General features: G+C 36.6%; 1 protein-coding gene across 2 annotated transcripts in view; it reads left to right on the top strand.

Moving 5' to 3' along the window:
• OPHN1 (oligophrenin 1) overlaps positions 1-26,644 on the top strand; it is a 495,334-nt gene that overhangs the window by 395,874 nt on the left and 72,816 nt on the right. For both annotated transcript variants that reach the window (XM_046673421.1, XM_046673422.1), the window contains exons 16-18: positions 11,209-11,293; positions 16,067-16,125; positions 17,262-17,367. In XM_046673421.1, the coding sequence (XP_046529377.1) occupies positions 11,209-11,293; positions 16,067-16,125; positions 17,262-17,367 (250 nt within the window). The remainder of the gene's footprint in view (positions 1-11,208; positions 11,294-16,066; positions 16,126-17,261; positions 17,368-26,644) is intronic.

Genomic DNA, 26,644 nt, shown 5'->3' on the forward strand with positions numbered 1-26,644 from the left:
AGGGGTCACACCACTAGGGACTGGGTCACAGGTACTATGTGGCTCCTGAAGCCTCAGGTCACAGGCACCACCTTCCACTGCTGGGGGAGAAGTAGAGGCTAAGATGTGAGTACTGCCACTTCCTCAAGCCTCAGGTCAGAGGCACCATCTGACAGGCGAAGGGTTGTGGCTAAGTTATGAGTGCCACTGCTGTTCCTGAAGCCTCTGATCTGTGGTGCCAGTGTACTTTTTGAAACCAGGTCATAGGCACTGCTGCTGCTGCCAGTGGTAGCCATGTCTTGGGTCAGCCCCTGCTGCTAGAAAGGCTGGTGTCAGAGTTGCCATTGCCAGGGGAGGGTGAGGGGCCTGGGTCACCAGTACTGTGCTGCATTTCTTGAAGCATCAGGTTGTGGGTGCCACTGGTCACTGCCTGAGGAGGGGTAGGGACTGAGCCATGAGTGTCATTGTGGCTCCTACAGCCTCTGGTCTCTGACACCAGTGTGCTTTTTGAAACCTCAGATCATGGGCACCACTGCCGTTGCCAGTGGTATACACTAGTATTATAATTTCTAACTGGTTTTTGTTTTTGTATATGAAGGATGTTGATTACTGTATGTTAATTTTGCATTTTGATGCCTTACTTATTGCTTCAATTGTTTTTATTAATTTTATCATCTGTTCTCTAGGTTTTCTGGGTATACTTTCATATTATCTGCAAATAAAGAGTGTTCCTTCTTTTTCCAATTCTTAGGTACCTCTCTCTCTTTCTGTGTGTGTGTGTTTTATCATGTTAAGAACACTAATCTATCAACTCTTAATTTTAATTTTCTTAAAAGTCAGGAATGGATGTTCAATTTTGTTGAAGGCTTTTTCAACATATTTGGAGATCATCATGATTTTTTTATATCTATTAAAATGGTATATTATATAAGTGGATTTCCTAATAATGCACCACTGTTACATTCTTGCATTTCTGGAATAAATCCAATTTAGCCAGGGTATATCATTTTCTTAATGTGGTATTGGGTCCTGTTCACTAGTACTTTATTTTAAATTTTTGCATCTTTATTCATATGTGATATTGTATAATTTTTTCATACTATCTTTATCAGGTTTTGTTATCAATATCACTTGTTTATATAGTCATACGCACATAATGATGTTTTGGTCAATGATGCACTGCATATATGACAGTGGTCCCATAAGGTTAGTACCATATAGTGTAGGTGTGTAGAAGGCTATACCATGTAGGTTTGGGTAAGTACACTCTATGACGTTTGCACAACAATGAAATTGCCTGAAAGTGCATTTCTCAGAACATATCACCATTGTTAAGCAACACATGACTATACAAAGAATTGAAACCTTTTCCTTTGTTTTCAACATCTCAGAAAAATTTATGGATCATTGAGACCCTCTGTTCTTTAAATGTTTGGTAGAATTCCCTCTGTGTGTTAGTGTATGTATGTGTGTGTATGTGTGCTTGCTTACTCTGGCACACGTGCAAGTTAGTTCAGTAATAGCATTCTGTTTCTACTATAGAAAATTATCTGTTTAATCCTCCTATCTCTGACGGTATCAATCTTGATAAAATTTCATGTAGGCTTTAAAATTTATTAGCACTGAGGTCTGCAAATTAGTCTCTTATGATTTAAAAAATGTCTTCTATTTCAATGGTCATTCTCCTTTTTGTACATTTGTGCTTTCTTGTATATCTCTTCTTTTTTCAGAAAGTTAGCTTGTGGCTTGTCTATTTTGTTAATTTTTTCAAAAGAATAAAATTTCGATTTTTTAAATGAGATCTACTATTTTTCTGTTCTCTACTTTATTAATTTCTTCTGTTTTTATTATTTCCTTTCTTGAGCTTTCTTTCAATTTGTTCTGTTGTTCTTTCTTTAACTTTTTGAGCTGAGAATTTAATTTAATTTTTTTATTTTATTGATGAACATGTTTAAGTTATTGAATTTTCCCCCTTACCATCTCATTAAATGTATCCCATAGGTTTTGATATGTAGTGTTTATATTATCATGGTTTGTTTTTTTAGAATTTTTGTGATTTTGGTTTGTATTTCTTCCTTTACTCAAGTGTTGTTTAATAGAAAGTTTAAAGTATTTTAGGTAGAATTAACTTAATTTTTAGTTTTATTGAAAGGTTATTAGAAAATGTTTGTACTACTTCAACTTTATGGAACTTGTTGATGTTAGCTTTGTGACCTAATACGTGATTGGTTTTTATGAGTCTTACATGTGCACTTGAGAAGTGTTGTCTCTATTATCAGGGTTTATAATTTGACATATATCTGTAGGAATGACCTTATTGATTATGTTATTTAGATCTTCCAGATCCTTACTTGTTGTTTGTCCACTTGATCTGTTGTGTAATGAAAATGCTATGTTAAAGTCTCTTATTCTTAGTGTTTCTATTGACATCTCCTTGTATCTCCTGTATTTTTGCTTTATAAAGTTGGTTGCTCTTTTATTTGATGCACAGATATTCATAGCTGTTCTGTTTTCATTTTCAGTATGGCTTTTGGCATTAAAAAGTGTCCTTTGTCTCATTTAATTAAAGCTTTTTTCCTTGAAATGTACTTTCTATGATTGATTCCCTTTGCCCATTCCTAAATTTTCCTCTTTTGTTTCACTTCCTTTTGTCCACTCAATCTTCAAAGGGTGTCTCCCCCTTATGTTTTGCCTTCTTCTTTCCTAGAAGCAATACCTTTCAAAGACTGCCTTTTGAAAACTGCTTAACTGCTTGAACAACCTTCTCTAAGTGCTCTGATAAACCCTGACTATTTTTCAGTATTTTTACACTTTGTGCATACTTTGTCTTTCTGGTGATTTTTTTTTATTAGTCTTAGGCCTCTAACCCCATTCTTCACTCATGGATGAACTTTTCCCAGCATTGTCCTTGCTCCCTCTGAAGGTTTGCAAAGGGGAAATATGAGTGATAGTTCACTGAGATTTGGTGTTTATCTTCCTACTTACGAGTAATTTGGAAGTTGAGTGTTCTCTGTGTTTTTGTTGTGTGGATGACATGGCTTTGTGTACTTTTATGTTTTTTTGGTGGTTCTATGTTGTTTTATGGAGGATGTGTAGGGAGATTTAGATTTACATGGCCACCGTTACCTTGAAATGAGCGTTTTCCATATGATTAAAAATGCTTTGCAAATATTTTAATGGCTACATAATCTTGCAATAGATAAAAGAGCCAAAAATTCTCAGATCATTTCCTTCTTTTTGAGTACTTCACTTGTTTCCTTTTTCCTGGTGACATATTTGTGGATGAGTTATTTCCATTGTATACGTTGGGTAGATTTGCCAAAAGAAAATTACTGCCACAAGGTTATAAATATTATTAATAATCTTGATATAATTTGAATCCAGGGAGAACCAATAGGCCACCGATGTATTTATTTTAAGCTGCTAACTAAGGTAGTCTCCACCCTTTTTTCCGGTAGCACCCCTCTCTCCTGCATATATTGCATGAACCAGGTCTGTTAGGAGGCAACAGTGTGGCTATTTCTCGTGTTTACAAACAGCATCTCTGTTGATTGATGGAAACATGTGCCATTACTAGTTATTAAATATTTGAAGATCTTCCACTACCTTATTTTATAACACTTGCTATTCTATGGATGGATTGATTTATCACTATTCTTGGGGCACACACATATACAACAACAACAACAACAAAAGAACAAGCGACCTTTCTTTCAGCTATCCTTTAGTCTGACATCCCTGGGTTTTATAACTGAAAAAGGGGGATGAACAAGAACCTAAAATACAGTGTCAAGACTTTAACTTGGTGAAACTGATCAATCCTCACATTAGTAATTACTGCCTTCATGACTTCTCTCGGAGTCTCCTGGGCTCATTTCTGCCTACACTTTCTGTTAGTCACTTCTCTTTCTTCCTCTTACTGGATCACTTTTGTCAACTGCAAGTAATCAAAGCTGATCTTACTATTCATGCAACCAGAATTTTCACAGTAATATCATATTACTAGCATTTTCTTGATTAATTGGGACAGTCTGACATGATTTGTATGTTTTAGAGGAGCCAATGTAACTTTCTTGCTGTTGTGGGGTTTGTTTAACCTTTAAATGTAAGGAAAAATCTGTTTTGCCTTCATTTGGACTGGTAGTTAGAACTTTAAAAATAATCAAAGACATAACTGGGTCATTCCCCATCTTATTATCTATCACAGTACATGACAGGAAATCAGCCTTGCCCTAAAATCACCTTTGAAAAGTTGTTATCAAAAACAAACAAACAAACAAGCTCCCAGGCCTAATCCTGGACCCAGTGAATCAATCTGCTGTCTTGAGATCCAGGGATTTGCATTTCGCAAAGCTCCCCAAGTGACTCTGATGCGGTTTGGCACCTGAATATACACTCATTTTTGTTATGCATAGTTTTAGTGCATGCTCTCCATCAAATCATGACCCCAGTACAGCTCTCAAGTTGTCGTCTCTCTGCCGGTTTCTAGAAGTTGTCACTCTTGCAATATATCCATGGTATGCTCCAGGATGCATTCAAAGTTGCATTTTCTAGAATGCTCAGAAAGTTATTCCTTAAACGAAAGACTATAAAAATTCACTTGCATTTTCTGTGAATTTAGTGGTTACTTTTCTACATTTTATCTCTTCTGTTCATTTCAAATTGAATATATTATTTTGTGTCTCTTGCCTTCCCATATTAACTTCCGGGTCAGTTTTTGATATCCACAAAATAACTGGCTGGAATTTTGATTGGAATTGCATTGAATATATAACTCAAGTTGGGAAGAACTGGCATATTGAGTCTTCCTATCCATGTATGTGGAATATCTCTCCATTTATTTAGATCTATGATTTATTTTACTGAGATTTTGTAGTTTTCCTCATACATATCTTGTACATATTCTTTTAGATTTATACCTAAGTATTTAAGTTTTTTGGTTCTAATGTAAGTGGTATGTTATTAATTTCATATTCCAATTGTTCATTGCTAGTATATAAGAAAGAGATTGACTTTTGTTTATTAACTTTGTATCCTGCAACCTTGCTAAAATTGCTCATTAGTTCCAGGATTTTTGTTGATTGTTTGGGATGTTCTGCATAGACAATCACTGTATCTGCCAACAAAGGCAGTTTTAACTTTTCCTTCCCAGTCTGTACAGTTTTTACTTCCTTTTCTTTTTTTATTTAATTAACTAGGATTTCCAATGTGATACTGAAGAGGAGTGGTGAGGGAGGATATCTTTGCTTTGTTCCTGATCTTAGGGAGAAAGTGTTCTGTCTTTCACTGTTAAGTGTAATGTTAGCTGTATGCTTTTTATAGATGCTCTTTATCCAATTGAAGAAGTTCCCCTCTATCCTTGGCTTACTGAAAGTTTTATTGTGAATGGATATTAGATTTATCCAATGTTTTTCTTCATCTATTGATGTGATCATATGCTTTTTCTTCTTTAGCCTGTTGATTTGATGGATGACATTAATTGATTTCTGAAAACTGAATCAGCCTTGCATACCTGCAATAAATCCCACTTGGTCGTGGGGTTTATACAATGTTGTATTCTGTTTGCTAATATTTTGTTTAGGATTTTTTCATTTATATTAATGAGAGATATTTCATCTGTACTTTTCCTTTATTGTATGTCTTTATGTGATTTTGGTATTAGAGTAATGCTGGCCTCATAGAATAAGTTAGGAAATATTCCTCTTGCTTCTATTTTCTGGATGACATAGTAGAGAATTGGTATAATTTCTTCCTTAAATGTTGGGTAGGATTTACCAGTGAACCCATCTGGGCCTGTTTTGGCAGATTATTAATTATTGATCCAATTTCTTTAATAGATACCAACCTGTTCAGATTGTCTGTTTCTTTCTGTGTGAACTTTGGTGGATTTTGTCTTTGGAAGAATTGGTGCACTTCATCGAGGATATCAAATTTATAGACATAGAGCCGTTCATAATATTCCTTTATTTTCCTTTCAGTGAGAAAGCAGTAGTGATTTGTCCCATTTTCATTTCTGATATTAGTGATTTGTGTCTTTTATTCTTCTTTCTTAATTAACTTGGCTAGAGGCTTATCAATTTTCTCGATCTTTTCAAAAAAACATCTTTTGGTTTTGTTGATTTTCTCTATTGATTTCCTCTTTTCAGTTTCATGGATTTCTGCCCTAATTTTTATTATTTCTTTACTTCTGCTCCCTTTGCGTTTAATTTGTTCTTCTTTCTGTAGTTTCATAAGGTGGAAGTTTAGATTATTGGCTTTAGCTCTTCCTTCTTTTCTAATATATGCATTCAGTGCTGTATATTTTCCTCCAAGCATTGCTTTTGCTATACCACACAAATTTGTACGTTATATTTTTATTTTCCCTTAGTTTGAGATGTTTTATATTTCCCTTAGGATTTCCTTTTTGACTCATATGTTATTTGGAAGTGTGTTATTTAATCTCCAAATATTTTGGGATTTTTCAGATATCTTACTGTTATTGCTTTCTAGTCTAATTTCATTGTGGCCTGAGAGCAGATTTTGTATGATTTCTATTGTTTTAAGTTTATTAAGGTGTGTTCTATGGCCCAAAATGTGGTTTATCTTAGTGAATGTTCCATATGAACTTGAGAAGAATGTGTATCTTGCTGTTGTCAGATGAAGTAGTCTATAAATGTCAATTAGATCCAGTTGATTAATGGTCCTGTTCAGTTCAATTATATCCTTACTGATATTCTGCCTGTTGGATCCTTCAATTACTGATAGATGGGTGTTGAAGTCTCCAGCAGTAATTGTGGATTCATCTCCTTGCAGTTCTGTCAATTTTTGCCTCACATATTTTTGATGCTTTGTTGTTGGATGCATACCTGTGAAGGATTGTTATATCTTCTTGAAGAATTAATCCCTTTATGTAATGGAACTCATTATCTCTGATAATTTTCCTTGATCTGAAGTCTACTTTGTTTGAAATGAATAGAGCTCCTCTAGCTTTTTAAAAAATTAATGTTAGCATAGTATATCTTTCTCTATTCCTTTATTTTTAATCTGTATGTGTCTTTATATTTAAAGTGGATTTCTTGTAGACAATATATAATTGAGTCTTGTTTTTTAATACACTCTGACAGTCTATGTCTTTTAATTGGTGTATTTATACCATTGGCATTTAATGTGATTATTAATATAGTTGGATTAATATATACCATATTTGTTAACTGTTTTGTATTCATTTCCTTGTTCTTTGTTTCTCTTTTTCTCTTCTACTATTTTTCTGCCTTCTCTGGGTTTAACTGAGCATTTTGTATGATTCCTATTTTTTCTCTTCTGTTAGTATATCAATTATACTTTTTTTAAAACTTTTTTTAGCAGTTACCCTTGCATTTGCAGCGTACGTTTACAACTTATCCAAGTCCTCTTTTAAATAACACTATACCATTACACAGGTAGTGCCAGTACCTTATAATAGAGTACCTTATAACATTGTTGTCATTCATTTCACTGATCCATAAGCTATAACCACTGAATACATTGTTGCTATTATTTTGAGCTCTTATTCTTAGATCAATTAAGAATAAGTCCTCTAGTATTCTTCCTTTTTTTATGTAGATCTGAGTTATTGACCTGCAGCTTTCTCTATGAAGAACTTCTTTTAACATCTCTTGCAAGGCAAGTCTCCTGGTGACAAATTTCCTCAATGTTTGTTTATCTGAGAAAGTCTTTATTTCTCCTTCACTTTTGAAAGATAATTTTTGCTGGTCTTCTTTTATTTTAACACAAATATTTCACTCCACTCTCTTCTTGCATGCATGGTTTCTGAAGAGAAGTGTGATGTAATTCTTGTCCTTTCTCCTCCTATAGTAAGATGTTTTTTTCTTCTGGCCTCTACCAAGGTTTTTTTTTTTTTTGTCTTTTATTTTGTTTACTTTGAATGTGATATGCCTAGGTGTAGATTTTTTTGATATGTATCCTGCTTCATGTTTTCTGAGCTTCCTGGATCTGTGGTTTGGTGTTTGTCATTAGTTTTGGGAAATAGTCATTATTGCTTCAGACATTTCTGCTCTTCCTTTTTCTCTTTCTTTTACTTCTGATATTCCCATTACATTTATGTTACGTGTTTTGTTATTGTCCCACAGTTATTGGATATCCTGTTCTGCTTTTCATTTTTTTTCTCTTTACATTTCAGTTTTGGAAGTTTCTATTGACATATCTTCAAGCTCACTGATTATTTTCTCAGCTGTGACCAGTCCATTGATGAACCCATCAAAGGAATCCTTCATTTCCGTGATGGTGTTTTTGATTCCTAGAATTTCCTTTTGGTTCCTTTCTTAAGGCTTCTATCTCTCTGCTTACATTATCCATCTTCTCCTTTATGTTGTCCACTTTATCCATTACAATCCTTAGTGTATTAATCATAGTTGTTTTAAATTCTAAGTCTGATTATTCCAACATCTCTGCCATATCTGAGTCTGGTTGTGATGCTTTCTATGTCTCTTCAAACTGTGTTTTTTGTCTTTTAGTATGTCTTGTAAATTTTTGTTCCATGCCAGGCGTGATGTAATAGGTAAAAGGAACTGCAGTAAATAGGCCTTTAGTGTGAAGTTTTGTTTATCTGGCTAGAGGTTAGCCTGAGTTTACTGTTTGCTGTAACCACGAGTGACAGAGGCTAAACTTACCTCTGGTGTCTTTGTTTTTATTTCCCCTGTAGTCTTTGGTTTTCCCTAGAGACTTCTTAAGTATTGTCTGAGAAGCACAGTTCTTTTAGTAATATTCTCTGTTATTATCCAGGTGGCCTTGATGTGGTGGTTAGGTGGGAGTGAAGGAGTAACATGCTACAGTCCTTTAATTATGTCTCAGTCTTTTAGTGAGCCTGTACCACTGGCCTGTGACCATCACAAGTGCTTCTCAGTTTTGTGTGGTTTCCCCCTAAGAAGAGACAGAAGGTCAAGCCTGGTCCGGAGTTGGGTATTTCCCTTTTCCTAGATCACTTAGGCTCTGGTAAACCCCAAGTATATTAGGGTCTGGTAAAATAGTTTCTCCTGAGGGCCTTGTTAGGAAGAATGAAATGCTCTGTGCATATTTTTACAAAGGCTACTTTTCCTCTCCCCCTCTCAAAAGCATGGAAACATGAGGGAGTTTTTCTCGGATCTTCACAGTGAGAACCTGATAAGGTGCTTGGAAATAAAACTCACAAAAGTGTGAGGATCCCCCTAAGACTGGACCCCCTTAGTATTTTTAACTCTCAAACTGGTCCACACTGAGCCTCTAGCAATTTGTCAATTACGGATTAAGTTTTCCTAGCCCTATACTGGTTCACAAGGAGTTTTCTGCTCCTGGGCTTCTGCTCTAGGAAGTTTTGATTCTCTGAATCTTTCTGTCCCTCTCTTCAGTTTTGCAGACAATAGTTAGCCCTACATCCTCAGTTTTTTGATGGATCTAAGAGGAGTTGATTGTCAGTTTGTTCCACTTTTTTCTTGGTATGTGGGTGGAAGAGATGACTTTCAAGCTCCTTACATGCTTGACTGGAATGCAAGGGAACTTTTGAGACATCAAAGACATGTTTGTTGTAAAGTTTTCATCTCTTAAAATCTGGTTAGAGAAAACTGGACAGCCACATGCAAAAGATTGAAAATTGACCATTCTTTTCCACCACACACCAAAATAAACTCAAAATGGATCAAAGACCTAAAGATTAGGCCTGAAACAATAAGTCTTCTAGAAGAGAATATAGGCAGTACACTCTTTGACATCAGTTTCAAAAGAATCTTTTCGGACACTATAACTCCTCAGTTGAGGGAAACAATAGAAAGAATAAACAAATGGGACTTCATCAGACTAAAGAGCTTCTTCAAGGCAAGGGAAAACAGGATTGAAACAAAAAAACAGCTCACTAATTGGGAAAAAATATTTACAAGCCACTTATCCAACAAAAGGTTAATCTCCATAATATACAAAGAACTCACACGGCTTAACAACAAAAAAGCAAACAACCCAATCAAAAAATGGGCAGAGGACATGAACAGACATTTCTCAAAAGAAGATATAAATATGGCCAATAGACGCATGAAAAGATGTCCATCATGGCTAATCATCAGGGAAATGCAAATCAAAACTACACTAAGATATCACCTTACGCCCGTTAGATTGGCAAAAACATCCAAAACCAAGAGCGACAAATGTTGGAGAGGTTGTGGAGAAAAAGGAACCCTCGTACACTGTTGGTGGGAATGCAAACTGGTACAGCCACTATGGAAAACAGTATGGAGATTTCTCAAAAAGTTAAAAATAGAAATACCCTATGACCCAGCCATCCCATTACTGGGTATCTATCCTAAGAACCTGAAATCAGAAATCCCAAGAGTCCCTTGCACCCCTATGTTCATCGCAGCATTATTTACAATAGCCAAGACGTGGAACCAACCTACATGCCCAGAAACTGATGATTGGATAAAGAAGATATGGTATATATACACAATGGAATACTACTCAGCCATAAAAAAAGACAAAATTGGCCCATTTGCAGCAACGTGGATGGACCTCGAGGGTATTATGTCAAGCGAAATAAGCCAGTCAGAGAAAGACGAACTCTATATGACTCCACTCATAGGTGGAAGTTAGTATATTGACAAGGAGATCTGACTGGTGGTTACCAGGGAAAAGGGGGGTGGGGGGAGGGAACAAAGGGGGAAGTGGTGTACCCACAACATGACTAACAATAATGTACAACTGAAATCTCACAAGATTGTAATCTATCATAACATTAATAAAAAAATAATAAAAATAATAAAAAAAATAAAGACTTAGCTGGACTGGACATTAAGAAAAAAAAGTATATATATTGTGTTCTGATTTTTGAAAACAATAACAAATCGTATCCTACACATTTATGTAAGTATCTTTATATATTATTGTATGAGCATGGAAAGTATATAGAAAGAGACAATAGAGATTTTCAGCGTATATCACCTGAATAGGTAGGATAGGATCTGGGAGACTAGAAGCCCACTACACAAAGGTTAAAAACAAATTAACTAACTTTACTGGGAGCATGTAAACACAGTTTTATATGTAATGTGATAAATTTGCATTAAGTAAAATCATACATGTAAATGTTACAAAATCTATTCAACAACAACAACAAAAAAACTGGTCAGAGTAACTATCTTTCCCTTAATGCACTTTATTTTTCTTTTAAAGGGATAAAAAGTAAGATCTTTTCGGAAATTTACTTTTTTCTTATTTTCTTTTCTCAAATAGATCCTAAATGCCCAGGAGATGTTGATTTTCATGATAGTGACTGGGACATTAAGACAATCACCAGCTCCTTGAAATTCTACCTCAGGTATGCCTGATATGATTTAAGACTTTACTTTTCATAGTTGATGAAATCTGTCTGGATGGAGATTGAAGTTATTGTGGTCCCATTTTGAGGAAATTGGATAGGATTGCTAAAGAAAAAAAAAAAAAGAATGAAAAGGATTTATGTCAGGGAAGAATGTGCATTAGGAGACTTTTTTTAAAAAAAAAACTGGGAATTTAATCAAGGGAAGCATCAGAATAATAGAATTATTGTTGAAAAATGGCTTTTTTTGGGAAAAAAGATTATTTAAAAAATCATACCCTTAAAATAATTGAAGTTTTGCCATTGTGCACAGATAGAGTGATGTCACAATGGGCTCACTAATAAAATCAGGAATTGTGACAATTCAATGTTGTTAACATGTTTTGGTGGATAATAACCATTTTAAAACATTAAATTGCACTTGTGCAAATATAATGTGTGTGTTTGTGTGATATGTCTCATACCTTAATCAATATAATGGAAATAAAAACCAAGAAAATACAGCTATAAAAATGCTGGAACTGAATGAAGTGACAGCAATAGGAAAAAAAAATTAACTTACCAGTAAAATTTGAGGATGCACAATGATGATGACTATATCATTCAGTTTATTGGCATAAATTTATATTATGTAAAAATATTTCTGACATACATACTTTTTAGACTCCTTCATTTCTTACCATTCTTTATATCCCATAGTATGCGCCATACTTTATGTGCTAAAATGTCTTCTTTTCAATCATTGTACTCTTTAGAAATTAATATAGATACTTAAGCTCTGGGAAATATTAATCCAAAATAGACTGGGTCCCAGATATTCCTGTAAAATGACCTGCTGCTATAGCATCATCTTAGAACTTTATATAAACATCAATGTTCTTTCCAAGAGTATTTCTCCTGCATCTGCCAAAGAAGAACGGTCTGTTGTTAGAGGGTTTATTCTGTGCTAGATGGTGTTCTAGTTGCTTACATTGACAATATCATTGTTTTTTTCTCACAATAGCCCTGTAAGTTAGGTGGTGCTATACTCATTTTACAGATGAGGAACTTGAAGTGCACCCCCTCCACCGTTAGGTAATATCCATGGTCACAGCTCATATTATTTAAATCTAAGTATCTCGAACTTGTAAAGCCACTGATATTGGAGCATCTCTTCCCCTCTTCCCCACCCCCAGGGACTGTGGCCTTCTTGGAGTTGCTTGGGTGATGTAGTAAACACAGAGAGCAATCTGCTATGCATACTTTCAGAAGACTCGTGATGATGAGACTAGAGTAAATGATTCTATGTCTCAGCCTCCTTCAAGAGAATCAGTTTTTTTCAGAGATTTATATAGGTTAAGTTACTCCCTATATTACATCTTTCCCAGCTCATCGTGTATATGCAGTGTGGCCCTTTTGAAAGATGGGAAGATCGAGCCTGAAAGTGTGAGTGGACAGAACCCCCAATAAAAGATATTTGTCCTTAAGACTCTTATCCATGAGCCTTTAATATGTACTAGCCAGTTAACACACTTTAGATTTCTCAAAGATATCAATATTTTCAGAGTGGGCCTCCTCCTTCTGTGTTCTATGTACGTAACTCATCCCTTATCTCCAACATTTCCAGAAAAGTACTCTAAAAATCATCCCTTCTCTCCTGTATCCTTAACCTTTCTCATTCAACTGACTCTTTCCTTTTAGCATATGAATATGCTCCAGCAATGCACATCTCCTTGACCTTGTGTTTCTTTCATTTATTTATTCCATCATTCACTAAGTCATTCAATAAACATTTCCTGAGTGTCTACTCTATGCCAAGCATGGTGCTAGGCAGTAGGAATACATGTGTGCGTAGATATGATCTCTGACCTTAAAAAGGTTATAGTCCAGTGAGGGGGACAGACAAAATACAAATAATCATACAAATATAACAAACTGTAATAAGTGCTCTGAAGGAAAAGTACAAGGTGCTATGAAGGCATATAACAGGAAGATCTGATTTATTCTGGTTGTTTGTTTGAACTGAGGTTTGAATTATAACTTGGAGTCACCTGGGGGAGAGGCAATTCCAGATAGAGAGAACTGCATATGCAAAGGCCTTGAAGGAAGAGGAAGGAAGACTCCTTCAAGAAACTACATGTACCAGTATAGGTAGAGTATTGAGTGTAGAGAAGGAGGGAGAGATATGTAGGGGCCAGATCATGCAAGGCCTTATAGGACATTTTAAGAATTGGAGTCTGGATTTACCTTATAAGGAAAGGGAATATATTGAAAGGTTTTAAGCAGGTTACATGATATTTGCATTTTGAAAAAACTAGAGAGAGATCAAATTAGAGGAGGCAAAATAGGTAGAGGTGAAAATTAGTTAGCAGGCTATAACTATAATCCAGGAAAGAGATGATGTTTCTGCTTGACTACGGAGTAGCAGTGGAGATCAGTAGAAATAAGCATATTCAAGAGATTTAGGGAGTAAAATTAGATATGAGAATGAGGAAGAGAAAGATAAAAGAATGACTTCCATGTTTCTGGCCCATACAACTAAATGATGGTCATGCATTTACTGATTTGGGAAACGCAAGAAAAAGACTAGATTTGAGGGAGATGACAAATTAGGTTTTGGGTATGTCAAATTTGGGTGTCTTTGAAAAGATTAGGGCATGATTTTAAGCAGGCAATTGGATATATAGGAAATATATAGAAATGAAACTCAGAGAAGAGTTCTGGGCTGGAGATAAAAATTGAGAATCATTGACAATGTAGACAATAATTGGAGGCAGGAGCTTCGATGAGATTACCTAAGAATAGAGATACTTCACCCCTTCCCGACTTCAGTATATGAAGTAATATACACTCCCTGTCTCTATTTCTTAACCTCCCAGTTTACTCTTTAACCCACTGCAGTCTGACTCCCACCCCTTCTGCTCCACTGGAGCTGCTCTTGCCAAGGTCACCAGTGACTTCCTCAATGCTATACACAATGCCATACACAATGGACGATTGTCAGTCTTTACCTTACTTGACCTCTTTGTAGCATTTGAAAATGTTAACAAGCCCTCCTTTGAAACTTTCTGATCTTTTGGGTTCTGCTGTATCACTTGCTTTTGGATTTCCTCTCACCTCTTTGATCATTTTTAGCACTCTCCTTTATGGACTTTCTACCTGGTACTTGCTATTGCTCTCCTCTCCTTTTACTACACAGGAGGAATGGAAGATTCAAATATCTACAGGGGCCAGGACATGAAAATGAGTGAAATAGACTACTTTCATATGAAACACAGTGCATATTGAATCTTTATTTGCATAGCAATCCCTTTGCTTCTTTATAAACAGCAATATTCTTTACTTCCACAAATAACCATATGTGCTCAATGTAGCCAGATCTTTCAGTTTTTCAATAGAAGTGGAAAATACAGATTTTTGTGTGAAATATCTCAATTTCTCGTGTTCTGATGACTGATTCAATTCCATTTCTTTTTTATACACTATTCTGGACAAATAAGAAATGTTGGAAGGCCTCATGTAGCTCTGGGCTGCTGGTTTGCCGTCTTTCCTTGAGCAGTGGTATCTGTACTCATGATTTTAACTACCCTCATAGGTTCATGATTTCCACATTTACTTCTGAGATCTATAAGGGCACTCCACCCATCTTTCTAATAGACATTTCCCTTTGGCTATCCCAGCAGCCCCTCTGACTTGGCATCTCCACTTCCTTCTGAATCAAGTTCTATTCTATCTATTCACCCAAACCAGATTACTCTCTCCCTCACCAACATACCCAATCATTGAAGGAGTTCTGTTTTTATTGTCTTTCAAAGAACTCTCCTCGCCTTTTTTTTTCTATCCCTAATGCCACTATTTTTGTTTAGGCCTTTGATATCTCTCACCTGGATTACTACAGTAATAACAGTGGCAAGCAGTATAGCATAATGATTAATAGCGTGGACTCGCAACGCACTGCCTAGTTCTACCACTTCCTAGCTGTGTGGTCTTTGATGAATTATTTAATTTCTCTGAACCTCAGTTTCCTCTAAAAGGAAGATAATAACAATATCTACTTGACAAGGTTGTCATGAAGATTAAATGAGTAAATGTATGTAAATGACTTAGAACAGTGAAGAGTTTGCTGCTATTATGAGTAGATTACTTCCTTCCTCTGAGCCACCCATCAGCTGCCTTTATTTTATCATCACACTTGTCCTTTGCATTGCAAATTTTGTATATGGCACTCTCCTCGACTAGACTCTTAGCTCCTTGGAGGTTTGGGTTATGTCCTTTTCATCTCTGGATCCGCAGTACTTGGCATAATGCCAGGCATGAGTAGGTGCTCAGCCAGTATTTTTGGAATAAATAAATAAATCTATTTGAGCCTCAGTTTCTTCCTCCATTAAACAGAGATTTTAATAACTGCTCCACCTCACAGGATTATTGGAAGGGTCAAATGGGAGCACAGATCTGAAAGCACTTCAGAAACTAAGAAACTATCAGACTGTAAGGACTTCATAATAGCATTCAGAGTGGGTCCACTTTGGAATTTTAAAGGACTGGTTTGTGCCTCTTATCACTTTGGGGAACTAATTGAAGACCTTGCATGAGGTCTCAGCCCATACCTTTGCAGGTCTTCTGTTTAATTATTAGCAACTAGATTCCTCTGACAAAATTTTAGGTGGAGATAAATGTATGTAGTCGCACTAAGCTGTGGGGCTCAGAAACTTCAGTCTTGCTGCACACAGAACTGAGAATCTAAGGCCTTGCAATTCCCTTCCCAAAGGAACTTACAGTCTTCGTTAATTTCAGGAATCTTTCTGAACCTGTCATGACTTACAGACTTCACAAAGAGCTGGTCTCTGCTGCCAGTAAGTATTTATGCTACTAGTTAATTCTGTTGTCCTGGCTTCTTAATAATGTTTACAGCAATAAGCCTAGAAAACTGCTTATGGGAAAGTAATTGAGGGAAGAACCAAAAACACATATGCAGATTCTATTCACTGCCAAATAAGAGTATTATTGCTAACTGTCTAACTCAAATGTTATGTTATTTTTCCTAAATCAATGTTAGTTGAGTGGGTTGGAGAAAACTGGATAATTTGAAAGATATGACAAGTATGATGACTATTGATTGACTATGCTTCTTCCATCAGAACAAGAGCATTGGCTCACATTACCAGGGAACAGGAAAATGGTTCCACTACAGTCGCTGTTTCAGCTTTTTTTTTTTTTAGCACTTTCCCTTTTCAAATGCTTTGCAATTATGTTGTGAATCATTACTCCTAATCTGTTAGTGCTAGCATCACATTTTCTAGATGATAAAACTAAAGCTGATCGTGGAGGGGTACATGGGAAATAAGGCATATAGAATCACCCCAAAAGTTGACAGCTTAAGAAGCATTAAAAGTTTTGGCTGAGGCCACTGCATGATCCTTCCCTACCTCAATGTGATCCTTCTCCTGTATCATGCCCTGTGTGGTATGTGACAAAAAGATTCAAGAGACTTGTCCTCATAATGAACCTTTATTGGGGCAAGGGATCTTTGATCTTTACTGTGAGCTTTCACAGTGATTTTCACAGGAACCCAGAGGCGGAAGCATACCTACCAGTATCACAAGGAAGGTGGGTGGGCAAGGGTTTCCAGCTGGAATTTTACATATGGAACTTTAGGAGAAACCTGCTATACCAAGAATTCTGACTTCCTCTGAGACAGTCTTACCTTCTCATCTTTCCCTTCTCTTCTCTCTTCTGTTTTCTTCATCTTTCTATTGTTTTCATCTTTCTTTTTTGCCTTTTGGTCTCTCTGTCTTTCTCTCTCTTTGTCTCAGTGTCTTTGTTTCTTGGCCTCTCTTTACCTGTTTATCTCCCTCTCTCTTTTTATCTCTCTTACTCTATCTGTGTCTCTGACTGTCTATTTCTGTGTGTGTGTATGTTTGTGTGTATGAGAGTTTGCTTGATCCAATTGCCCAGAAGGCAAACTATCTCTCTCTCTGTTCTCTCTCAGAGTCTGACAACCTGGATTACCGGCTGGGAGCTATTCACTCCCTGGTATATAAACTACCAGAAAAGAACCGAGAGATGCTGGAACTTCTTATAAGACACTTGGTCAAGTAAGTAATTGCTGGGTTTTCAGAAAAACTTCCTATTAGAGGACTGGCCTACAAGTTAGCACTGCAGAGAAACTGCCTGTCAGCTCATTAAGTCTCAACCCCTAAGTGCTTCATCCTGGGCAGTGGGAGTGCTGTATGAGGAAAATAATTTTTCCTTGACCCTTGTGTAAATCCTCCCAGAGTCACCATACATCTCAGTTGAGGGGTAACACCATGCAGAGTGGGCTGAACACAGGCTTTACTATCACATAAACCTGGTTTTAAATACCAGCAATACCACTTATTTAGTTGTATAACCTTAGGAAAACCTCTGTTAGCCTCTATTTGGTCGTGTGTAAGATGAGAATAGTATTGCCTTTACACAGGATTGTTATATGGATTTGAATGAACATAGGTAAAGTGCATGGCACATAGAAGGGTCTCAAGAAATGTGAGTTATTGTTAAAATTATAGTCAACTTCTTCCTTGGGTGTGGAAAGCAGGAACAGACAGCAGCATTCTAGGGAGTAGGCCTGCTGATGGGCTCCAAGATGGGTGAGTGTAAGGGGCATGTGTGTTGCACTGTGGTGGTTCCTGGCCAGAGAGTTCAATGTTGTGAATAAAGATGAATTTCCTTGACTCATAAAAGGCCAGCTCTGCTTCTTAGGAAGTAGCATGGTGCAGCAGAAACCACTTTGTCCTTGAGTCAGCAAACCCGGCTTCTAGTTTCAGTTCTTTTACTACTAGCTTTCTTGATGACCATGGGAAGGTCACTCTCAAGCCCACTCCTGGTATGCTAAAAAGTAAAGAAATGAAACAACAAGCTTAGAAAAATTGTGATGCATTTTAAGTGTTTGTATTTAACAAAATACAGCTATCAGCACACTCACAAAAATGCAGTGATGATATATTTTAACCTCATTTGGAGAGGATGCCAAACACTAAAATTGAGGCCCTTGGTGAAGGTGAGGCTCCAGGCTAAGTGACCCTCTTCGTCTCCCCCTGCGATAAATCCTGATCACTCCACATCTCTGGACCTCAGGTTCCCCTATGATATAATGAGATATCTCCAAGATCTGATCCAGCTCTGATATTCTAAGATTTGAAAAATCTTTCTACACTTGTATAGCAAGTGAGTATTATAGACATTAATGTAGATAAATAGGCAGAATTAACAAGAGGATGGTTTTTATATTTATTGCCAATGTTTTCAATTTGGGCTTATAGAGAACATTAAGAGGCATTTTTCTTTCCAAAAAGTTGTTTGTGATAATCTCAGGAGAAGTAAAAAAATTACCAGATAAGCCACTTGCATCTTAATTTGAAGTTGTCCTGGGGGAAGAGACTGGGTTCAAGTTCCAACTGTATTACTAATTTGCTGTGTGACCTAAAGTAAGTCCTTCCCATTTTCTGAGCCTCAGTTTATTCATCTATAATATGAGGGGACTGGACTGACTAATCTCAAAGGGTTCTTCCAGCTCGGACTTTCTAAGAGTCTCAGTATGTGAAAGGAGCCAAGGACTCAGTTGAAAATTTTCCTGCTAGCAGTTAGTGAGAGACACCTGCTTCCATCCACCCAAAGGTTGGCCAACCTTCAAGAATCTTCATCCTCAATATACCTAGAACAAAAAGAGTGAGAGACTTGAACACACACGACACAGAAATAGAAAGATGAATATCCTTAAATATATGAAAAACTGCTCAAGTTCACTCATAGTATATACACACACACCATGGCATACTCCTCAGCCATAAAAAAGATGAAATCTTACCATTTGCGAGAACATGGATGGACCTTGAGAGTATTTTGCTAAGCATAATCAGTCAGATGGAGAAAGACAAATACCATATGATTTTGCTCATGTGGAAAATAAACAAACAAATGCATAGATATGAACAGATTGGTGGTTACCTGAGGTGAGGGGAGGGTGAAATGAGTAAAGGGGCATATGTGTTTTGTGATGGATGGCAACTAGACTTTTGGTGGGGAACATGATGCAGTCTATTACAAAGTCAAAATATAATGATGTAAACTGATATTTATACAATGTTATAAAGCAATGTTACCTTAATAAAAAATGAAAAACATAAAGTAAAAATAAAAGGGGCTGGCTCAGTGGCATAGTGCATACTCCACTTCGAAGGCTTGGAGTTTGCTGGTTCAAATCCCAGGGGTGGACCTACACAATGCTCATCAAGCCATGCTGTGGTGGCGTCCCACATACAAAATAGAGGAAGATTGGCACAGATGTTAGCTCAGGGCCAATCTTCCTCACCAAACAAGAAAATAAAATAAAAAATAAAAACAAAACAACAACAAGAAAAACTTCTATTCACTGAGTCAGTCTTGAAGTGATTCTACCCAAACAAACAATGAACACACATAATACCCAAATCTTTGTTTCTAAATAGCATTCCCTTCTCAAAAGTACCCAGGCTTCTTATAGAAATGGCTGATCCCAGGTATGCTGCAATGACAATACAAGGTGAGCCTTGATAAAATGTTCCTTTGTAAGCAAAGAAGAGCTCAAGCACTAATAGGTTCATGTTACAAGGACACAGGAACATGCTTGAAAAGGCTGACACTGATTACATCTGTGGGCAACCCATCAAAAACTATAATTACTGTATTTGATTAAAACACTTTGAATAGACAAAAATTCATGGGGGAGTAGGTATAGTAAGGAAATCTCTTTATTACAGAAGAATCCCATCTAATAAATGTGGTAGGGATGATAGAATTAGAAAAACCACTAGTTTTCAACCTCAGTGCCCTGCTTCACACATGGATCAAAACCATTGGGTAAAAGATTGTTCAGCAACAAGATATTCATACAGTTTCAATGTTTTACCTGCAGATAACTTACTAATTACAAATGGAAAATGTATCTTTACAATGAAACTATCTGGGAAACACCACCTTAATTAATTGATCAAAGTTGGCATCAGTTAATGGTACAAACTGACCTTCTGTGCCTCCTGATGGGATATAGTAAAAATTACACAACATAAACTGAAATATTTTTGCCAAAAATGTTTAACCGAAATCAAATTAAGGCTATCCAGTTTTCAGGAAATACAGAGTATAGAAAAATACAGAATGTTTAACATTCTATAAGACAGCTGTCTTGGACTTTTCAAAAAAGTCAATGTTCCAGGAAAAAGAGGTGGGGTACTGTTTTATATTCAGAGACTAAAGAAACATAAACAAATGAAGTGCTTAAACTTTGATTGGCCTGGGTTTTGAAAACCCAACTATAAAGTAATTTTTTGCATGATATTTGAGAAAATTTGAATATGGACTAGATATTGGATGATATGGAACTATTGTAGATTTTCTTAGGTGTGAAAATGTTGTTGTGGATTTGTAAGACAGCGTGCTTGTTCTTTGGAGATGAATGCTGAGTTATTTAGGGTTGAAGCAATTTTAAAAGGTTCAGAAAAAATATAGAGAGAAAGCAAATGTAGTAAAATGTTAAGTCTTCAGTCTAGATATAGACAGTATGAGTGTTCATAGTACCATTCTTTCAACTTTTTTGTGTGTTTGAAAACCTTTATAACCAAAAGTTGTAGGGGAAATGAAAATAAAAAATAGGCTTGGGGGTCTGGCCCAGTGACATAGTGGTTAAGTTCGCGTGCTTCACTTCAGCAGCCCAGGGTTCACAGGTTTGGATCCTGGGTGCAGACATACACACCGCTCATCAAGCCATGCTGTGGTGGCATCCCACATACAAAATAGAGGAAGATTGGCACAGGTGTTAGCTCAGGGACAATCTTCCTCAAGCAAAAAGAGGAAGATTGGCAACAGATGTTAGCTCAGGGCCAATCCTCCTCATCAAAAGAAAAGGTTTGGTTCCAATAGGGAAATTTACACAGGAGAAGAAAATCGATTTGCTTTGAGAATTCACATAATTATCCTACCTGCCAACCACTGCTTTTGTAATCTATATGATAATTATATCTATGCGTTTGTAATGCGTCTCCACTGCCAGCCCATTTTTTAGGCTAATAACAGGCAGACACAAACTGACCTCAGCCAGTTTGGGGTTCCCAATTATCCAGTTCTTTTTGGTTGGTACCTATAGCTTCTGTTAATCAGAAGTCCAAGAATGCTACAGGTCACCTCCCCCACAATCTCACAGCTGGTGGAATATTACAATGGAAGCAAGCCTCAGGCCTCCTTCTGCCACTCACACAGGTATTTATCAACAAGCAGACACAGAAACAGTTGTACAACTTGTTCCTAAACTCAATGAAGTCTCAGCTCTCTTTTCTTTTAGATGTTCTGACTGCATCTTGCATGAAAGGTCCACTCAAGGCAGATGAGATAATATTATAGCAACACAATTGGAGTAGGTAATAAAATCCTATGATACAATGCCCAAATGCAAGACCCCTTTGCAATCGTCAACCTAGGCTACCATTCTAAAGAGCTATTAGGCTTACTGGAGTCTTCTCATTTTTGCAATAACACTTCTGTTATTTCTGAAGCAATGCCATGCAATGTAGATATTAGAAAATACAGAAAAGAAAAAAAAAATGTAAAAGCTTTCTATTCCCAGCATCAAAAGTCACTGCTATTAATATATTAGTGCATTTTCTTCCAGATCTTTCTGTGATTGTGTGTGTTTATGTACGCACAAACTCCCCTCAAATGAATTCTGGATGTAGCCTAGAATCAATAAAATCACTGTTGTCAGGCAGTAGTTTTGATGTAATTGTCATAACTTCTACATGCATAAACTTGGTTATAGCTGCTCATATTGTAGTTATTTTGGGTAAATTATGCTCATTGTTGAGTTTATTTTCTATTTAAAATGTCGTCAAAAATATTCCATAATGATTTGACAATGAAATGATTTTTTTTTCCTAGTGGCACATAAAATAATGATGTGGGTGCAGTTGATGGCATTGATGAAATTCAGATCATTGCACTGACTATGTTTAAGTATTTAAAGTAAATTATAGGAGTCTGCCCGGTGGTGTAGTGATTAAGTTCATGTGTTCTGCTTCAGTGGCTTGGGGTTCACGGGTTTGGATCCCAGGTGTGGACCTACTCACCGCTCAGCAAGCCATGCTGTGGCAGCATCCCACATACAAACTAGAGAAAGATTGGCACAGATGTTAGCTCAGGTCCAATCTTCCTTATTAAAAACAAAATAAATAAATAATAAAAATAAAGTAAATTACAGATAATATAACACCAATGGAGGAAACCAAAACTGTCTGCCCTTAAGGGCACCATCCTCAGGGATGAGGACTGCTCACTTTGTGACAGACATTGACTCACTTTCCCCCTCCATTAGTATCTTGTCCTTTTTTTTTCTTCTTGAGGAAGATTAGCCCTGAGCTGACATCTGCCACCACTCCTCCTCTTTTTGCTGAGAAAGGCTGGCCCTGAGCTAACATCCGTGCCCACCTTCCTCTACTTTATATGTGAGATGCCTGCCACAGCATGGTTTGACAAGCGGTGCATTGGTCTGCACCTGGGATCTGAACTGGCAATCCCCGGGCCACCAAAGTGGAACGTGTGAACTTAACCTCTGCACCACTGGGCTGGCCTAATATCTTTTCCTTTTAAAAAACTATTTTTATTATGCAAGATTTCAAGTATATACAGAAGTAGAAGGAATAGTATAAGGCACTCTCATGTGCCCATTACCCAGCTTCAACAATATCAACACATGGCCAATGTTGCTTGATCTATATCGCCACCCATTTCTGCTCCTCCCATATTATTTTGAAGCAAATCCAAGACATCATATTCTTTCATCCATAAATATTTCAATATGTATATTGAAAAAATGAAAATTCTTTGTACACATAAACATAATGCAATTATCACATCTAAAATAAATTAATAATAATTACTTAAAATCATCAAATATTTTGTGCTCAAATCTCCAATAGTCTCAAATATGTCATATGTTTGTTTCTTTGAGTCAGGATCCAAATAAATCCACACAGAGCAACTTGTTGAAATGTTTTTTAAGCCTCTTTTACTCTCAAGCAGAGGTCAGAAAATGTTTTCCATAAAGGATTAGATAGTACATATTTTAGGCTTTGTGAGCTATACAGACTCTGTCACAACTACTCAGTTCTACCTTTGTAGTACAAAAGCAGCCATTAATAATATGTGAATGAATGGGCATAGCTGTGCTCCAGTAAAACTTTATTTACAAAAATAGGTGGTAGATTGGATTTGGCCCAATGGCCATAGTTTGGAGACCCCCGGTCTATAGTAGTAGTTCTCAAACTTTTACATGTATCAGAATCACTTGGAGGGCTAATAAAAACACAGAGGCCAAGGCTTGATACAATATTTGATAGTGCCTCTATGTTTTTACCATCTTCTCAATCTATAGGTTTCCCCTTCATCTCTTTCTTTTTTCTTGTCATTTATTTGTTAATGAAAACAGGTCATTTGTCCTTTAAAGTTTAACATAGTTGGATCAAGGGGCTCCCTCTGATTCCAGTTCTTTTTTTGTTTTGGGGGATGTTTTTGGTTTTGGTTTTGGTTTTGGGGTTTTCTTTTGGTGTGTAGAGTGGAGAGGGCAAGCATACTTAATAGATGGTTCTGTGTTCTTCACAGTAGACACATACTGTATGGTTGTCTCTTTTTCCCATTATTTTCAAGAGAAGGACTTTCTTAGATTCATTGAATAGCAGAGCTGGAAGATGCTTTAGATGACCTAATAATCTCATTTTATAGATGAGGGAACAGATACCTAGGGATGGAAAAAATAGGCTCAAAGTCACACAGCACATTATTGATGGAACCAGTTTTAATTAACTTATTCAGTTTTTATTTTTATTTTTCCCTGTTTATTGAGGTATAATTGACAAAAATTATATATATTTAGGGTGTGTGACAATTTTTGGTGTACATAAACATTGTGCCATAATCGCAACATAAAGCTAATTAATATACCTATCACTTCACATAGTTACCATTTTTGTTCTTTTTTTGTGGCGAGAACACTTAAGATCTAACCTCTTAGGAAATTTCGAGTATACAATACAGTATTGTTAGCTGTATTCACATCGCTGTACATTAGATCTCCAGAACTTATTTTACATAACTGAAACTTTGTACCTCTTGACTAACATCTCCCCATTTCCCCTTCCCTCAGCCCCTGGCAACCACTATTCTACTCTCTGCTTCTGAGTTTGATTATTTTGGATTCCACATATAAGTGAAATTATGCAGTATTTGTCTTTCTGTGTCTGGCTTCACTTAACACAACGTCCTCCAGTTTCATCCATATTGTTGCAAATGGCAGGATTTCCTTTTTTTAAGGCTGATTAATATTCCATTCTGTGTATATATTTATCTATTTGTCTGTCTATGGACACTTAGGTTGTTTCCATATCTTGGCTACTGTGAATAATGCTGCAGTGAACATGGGAGTGCAGATATCTCTTCGAGATACTGATTTCATTTCCTTTGGATATATACCCAGAAGTGGGATTGCTGGATCATAAGGTAGTTCTATTTTTATAGGCATTTTAGTTTATGACCTCTGATGTAAACCACCTAATCAAATTATTTTTTTCCTAAACTAGAGGCTTTTTACAACTTCCCTCTGATACCCATTCTTTTGTTTTAAATTTTGATGTTCAAGAAGTTGTACCCATTTTCTCTAGTCAATGTGTACTAGCAAACTTATGAATTATTTGTTGTCAAATCATATCACAAACTCCTACCTAATTCACTACTCACAATGCCCTATTTTTGGTTTCATTCATCATACTGTTGATGCAAATACACAATACATACATTTTTAATCTATAGGTTAAAAATGATGTTAGTTTAATATATGAATCAATCTGAGGAGTATAGCCCAGAAGCGCTATCTCCACCAGGGAAGAAAGTACTCCAGAGAAGTGAAGTGTACAGCATGGTTATACACTGTTTCAGAACATACATCAAATATGACAGGAGTACTTTTTTTTCCTACTACAGTCACAAGATGTTTTGCTGTTTACACAGCAGGTCAATCTGACCCTGGGTTCCTGGGAAGGAATGCTTATCTTCAAAGAAATGCTGATATGGGAGAGAGACATTCATCCCTATCTTTAAAGGCAACATTCTTTGCTTTGGGATGCTGTTTAATGTTTAAAGTAGATGTATAATGCATGCTTGACAGACCATAAGTCAGGCCTTTCTGGAAAAAGAAGTTCAGGCCAAATCAGTTTTAAACCAAAATGGCTTCCTCAAATATCTCAATATATTAACACTCTTTATTAGCTGTATTGCTTGTCCTTTATTCTGTCATTATTAATCTACAGTTTAGGGTGTGACTTTTGCCTCTTAATGGTTTTCAAAATGTATAATAAAAGGAGAGATGTCAAATGCAAAGAAATTTCCCCAAAGAATAGATTACCTTCCAAATCTCATAAGAAAGCCAAGAAGGAAAATAGGATACCAGGAACTTCCCTCTGAGAAATAGAACGTGGCTCTAGCTTAAAGGGGCCCCCACAGGGGCTCTGATTTCTTGAAAGGAAGTAGACAAGCAGGCAGTAAGATGCAACAGGATGACTGTAAGACTTGGAGCCCAACAGATATGGGTTTGAATCCCTATATTGTCGTGTATTCACAAACTGTGTGACCTTGACTGAATGATTTACCCTCTGTGAACTTAGGCTTCAGAGATAAAATACTGTGTCTTTTGGTGCTATGAGGATTAAGTGAGCTCTGGCATATTCAACCAAAGTCAATTCCTTTCAAAGCTTACGAAAGGAGATAAGCATTCACACATGCTGGAGGCTGTTGTCTTACAAGTGTCCTTCCTTACCTTGTTACTAACGGTTTAGCTATCTGGATCGCTTGGTGGCAGCCTGGAGTTGCTTTTCCATTTTAACATCTGAAAAAATTCCATCATTAAAGAATAAGGGTTAATTGCAGAAGTATTTAAACTGTTAAAAGGGACCCATCACCAGCCCAGCAATACCAAGAACCTGTGAATGGTTGCTGTTCCTTATCATCTGAATGGCGCTCAGCCTTTGTCATGGGCTTAACAGACTTCATTAGGATTTGTCTAAAGATTCTGTCCCTGTCAGTTACCTACTTAATGACAAGAGCCTGTCTGTTGATGGAGTCAGTCTCTTAGGGACTTGACCTGGACAGGTTTTGAAAATTAGTGTTTGTGGTGGGCTGTCCCATCTCCTCACCTCCCTACCCCCACAGTCAAACTGACCAAAGGGCTGCACATCTTTTACCTGGCTGCCTCCAGTACTATTTGAAAGAGCACTAGAGTCACTCAGTTCCATTAAAAATAATTAGTTGGTACTTGCT

Source organism: Equus quagga, chromosome 10 (genome assembly GCF_021613505.1).
Source record: "Equus quagga isolate Etosha38 chromosome 10, UCLA_HA_Equagga_1.0, whole genome shotgun sequence".
Classification (NCBI taxonomy): domain Eukaryota; kingdom Metazoa; phylum Chordata; class Mammalia; order Perissodactyla; family Equidae; genus Equus; species Equus quagga.